At 58.5% G+C, this 2402-nt stretch overlaps 1 protein-coding gene across 1 annotated transcript; it reads right to left on the reverse strand.

Moving 5' to 3' along the window:
* Positions 1-6: 6 nt before the first annotated feature.
* On the reverse strand, positions 7-2396 carry LOC113405481. The gene is made up of 2 exons (XM_026646697.1): positions 2059-2396; positions 7-1452 (listed from the first exon to the last, which is right to left on the reverse strand). Exons 1-2 carry the CDS (start codon positions 2378-2380, stop codon positions 1160-1162), a joined length of 615 nt encoding a protein of 204 aa, XP_026502482.1. The 5' UTR covers positions 2381-2396; the 3' UTR covers positions 7-1159.
* Positions 2397-2402: the final 6 nt, after the last annotated feature.

A 2402-nucleotide genomic window follows, 5' to 3' on the forward strand; every position in this document is an offset into this window, starting at 1 on the left:
AAGGCTTCAATTGTGCTTCTTGGTAAAAACGGTCTTTAAAAAAGAGCTGCCTAGCCGAGACCCCAAGGCGAGATCGGGGGAGTGGATCCCCCAGGGAGAGGCCTGGGGGAAAGGATCCCCAGGTTCTTCTTCGAGTGATGTCCCTGTGAGTGGGGAAGAGCCCAGCCCGGCCACCACAGGGTCTCCCACTTTATAGCTGCCCCAGATCACAGGTGTCTCCTCCCCCTCCTTCTGCCCCCACGCCTGGATCCATTCCCTGGGGCTGTTCTGGGCCCCCTGCTGGACTGACCCACCCCAGCTAGCAATTGGTGGTAGGCTGGATGGGGGAAGCAACCAGATACATATCTGGGGCCTGACTCGGTGGCACTTGAGACTGCTAGCAGTGAAAGTGGATTTAAAGGAAGTACATCTGGTCTCCTGAGTAACCCCCTCTCCTGCACAAGGGCCTCCCTGGCTGGAGTAGAGCAATGGGAGCTGCTGGACACTGAGCTCTTTAGAAAATCTGGCCATGTTTTCCCCATTGCACATGTAGGTAAACTGAGGCACAGGACAGAGGCCAGCATTTTCCAAAGTGGCCAATGATTCCTGGGTGCCACCGAGGGCCTGGTTTCTGAGCACCCTCCACTCCTGCTAAGATCAACAGGAGCAGTGGGTGCTCGGCCTCTCTGCAAGTCAGGCCCTGGGTGTGTGTGTGTGTGTGTGTGTGTGTGTCTTAAATCAGACACCCCAAAACTAAAGCACCACTGCCAATTGAATCAAGGTCCCCAGAGTACCATGCTAGTCCTTTAATCACAAGGCCACTCCACCCCCTGGACTTGGGGTTCTCAACCTTTTTCTTTCTGACCGCCATTCCTCCCGCCCCACCCAATGCTATAAAAACTCCATGGCCCACCAGTGCCAAAACAATTGTTTTTCTGCATATAAAAGCCAAGGCTAGTGTTAGAGGCTAGCAAGCAGGGCAACTGCCCGGGGTCCCACGCCAGCCTACGTTGCTCAGGGTTCGGCTTCAGCCCCGGAGGCAGGGCTCAGGGCCCCAGGCTTCAGCTCTGCACAGCAGGTCTTTGGCTTCCTGCCCTGGGCCCCAGATTGGCTAACGCTGGCCCTGCTCACAGACCCTTGGTTGAGACCCGCTGCCCTGGACTAAGCCCCCCAGATCTCCTTAGGCACTGCCTGTGTCCCGGAGACAGTCGAGGGCCTCGGGCTGCAGGGGCACCCCGTCCTGGGAGAGAATGGTGCAAAGGTGGATGGCAGTGGCATCCTGCTTCGCTCGTTTCCTCCACTCCAAGAGCATGCTGAAAGCTCGCAGTTTGGTGTTGCCGGGATAGTTCTCCTCGATCTGCTCCAGACAGTGATTCTCCAGGCCCAGGAACTCAATGCCGATCTGCCTCCAGGTCTTGCCCATTTTCCCTGCCAGCTTCATCAGCTGCTGCTCTGAAACCAGACTCTGCCTCTCTGGGAAAGAGGGGAGAAGAGTCAGCCAGGAGACTGGCTACGCAGCCACATGGGAAGCTCCAGTCTTCCTGGCACTTTTGTCAGCGCTCCTGCCCTGCTCCCCACAGCGCCCCCTGCTGGGTGAGGCTGGGATTGGAGTAGCCAGGAGCTCTCCTCCCAGCCACCTTCCTGCCCCACTCCCCACTGGAAGAGGCTGGGAGTGGAGTAACCAGTAGCTTCCTCGACAGCCAATGCTCCTGCCCCACTCCCTAGAGCACCCCCTGCTGGGAGACGCCAGGGCTGGAGTAGCCAGCTGTGTCACCCACAGCCAGTGCTCAAATTACAGGGGTTTTCAGAGGGGACTGGGCCCCCTAACTAATTTTAGGGGCTGCCTCACTGCTGTCCTTTGGACCCCTTAGTTCTCACTACTATTTAAATTAAAGCAAGCCACTCGGTATCCAGGGCCTCTCCTACTTTTCCCATCATTGGAGCTCTGACTGCCGCCCTTCCCCTTACAGTGCCCCCTGCTGGGAGAGGCTGGGAACAGAGAAGCTGGGAGCTCTCCACTCCTGTCACTGCACCGCCCTGCTCTGTGGCTGTGCTCCTCACCGTAGGCCTGTGGCTCACCTGCCCTGGCGCTGCTATTTGCAGCCTCACTGTGATTTGCATCGTCGCCGCAGTTCCCAGTTTCTCCTCCTGTCTGGAGCTGGCCGCCCTGGACCAGGTCCAGCCTTGGGATCTTGCGCAGCACCTGGTTGGTGATGTCTAGCGCTTCCTGGGGGTATGTCTGCATCAGCAGCTCAGCCACCTGGATGCGGGAGGCGCCGTCCAGCTTCCCGCGGCGTATGTGGGGAGCCGTGCCCCCATGGGGCAGGTAAAACTTGAACTTCTCAAACTCCTTCACGCTCAGATCATCCAGGATGTGCAGCAGCTGCTCGCCCATCGCCATCCTGGCACCTCACCCCGGAGCC

Source organism: Terrapene carolina, unplaced genomic scaffold, assembly GCF_002925995.2.
Source record: "Terrapene carolina triunguis isolate 2854851 unplaced genomic scaffold, T_m_triunguis-2.0 Scaffold39159, whole genome shotgun sequence".
NCBI classification, from domain to species: Eukaryota; Metazoa; Chordata; order Testudines; family Emydidae; genus Terrapene; species Terrapene triunguis.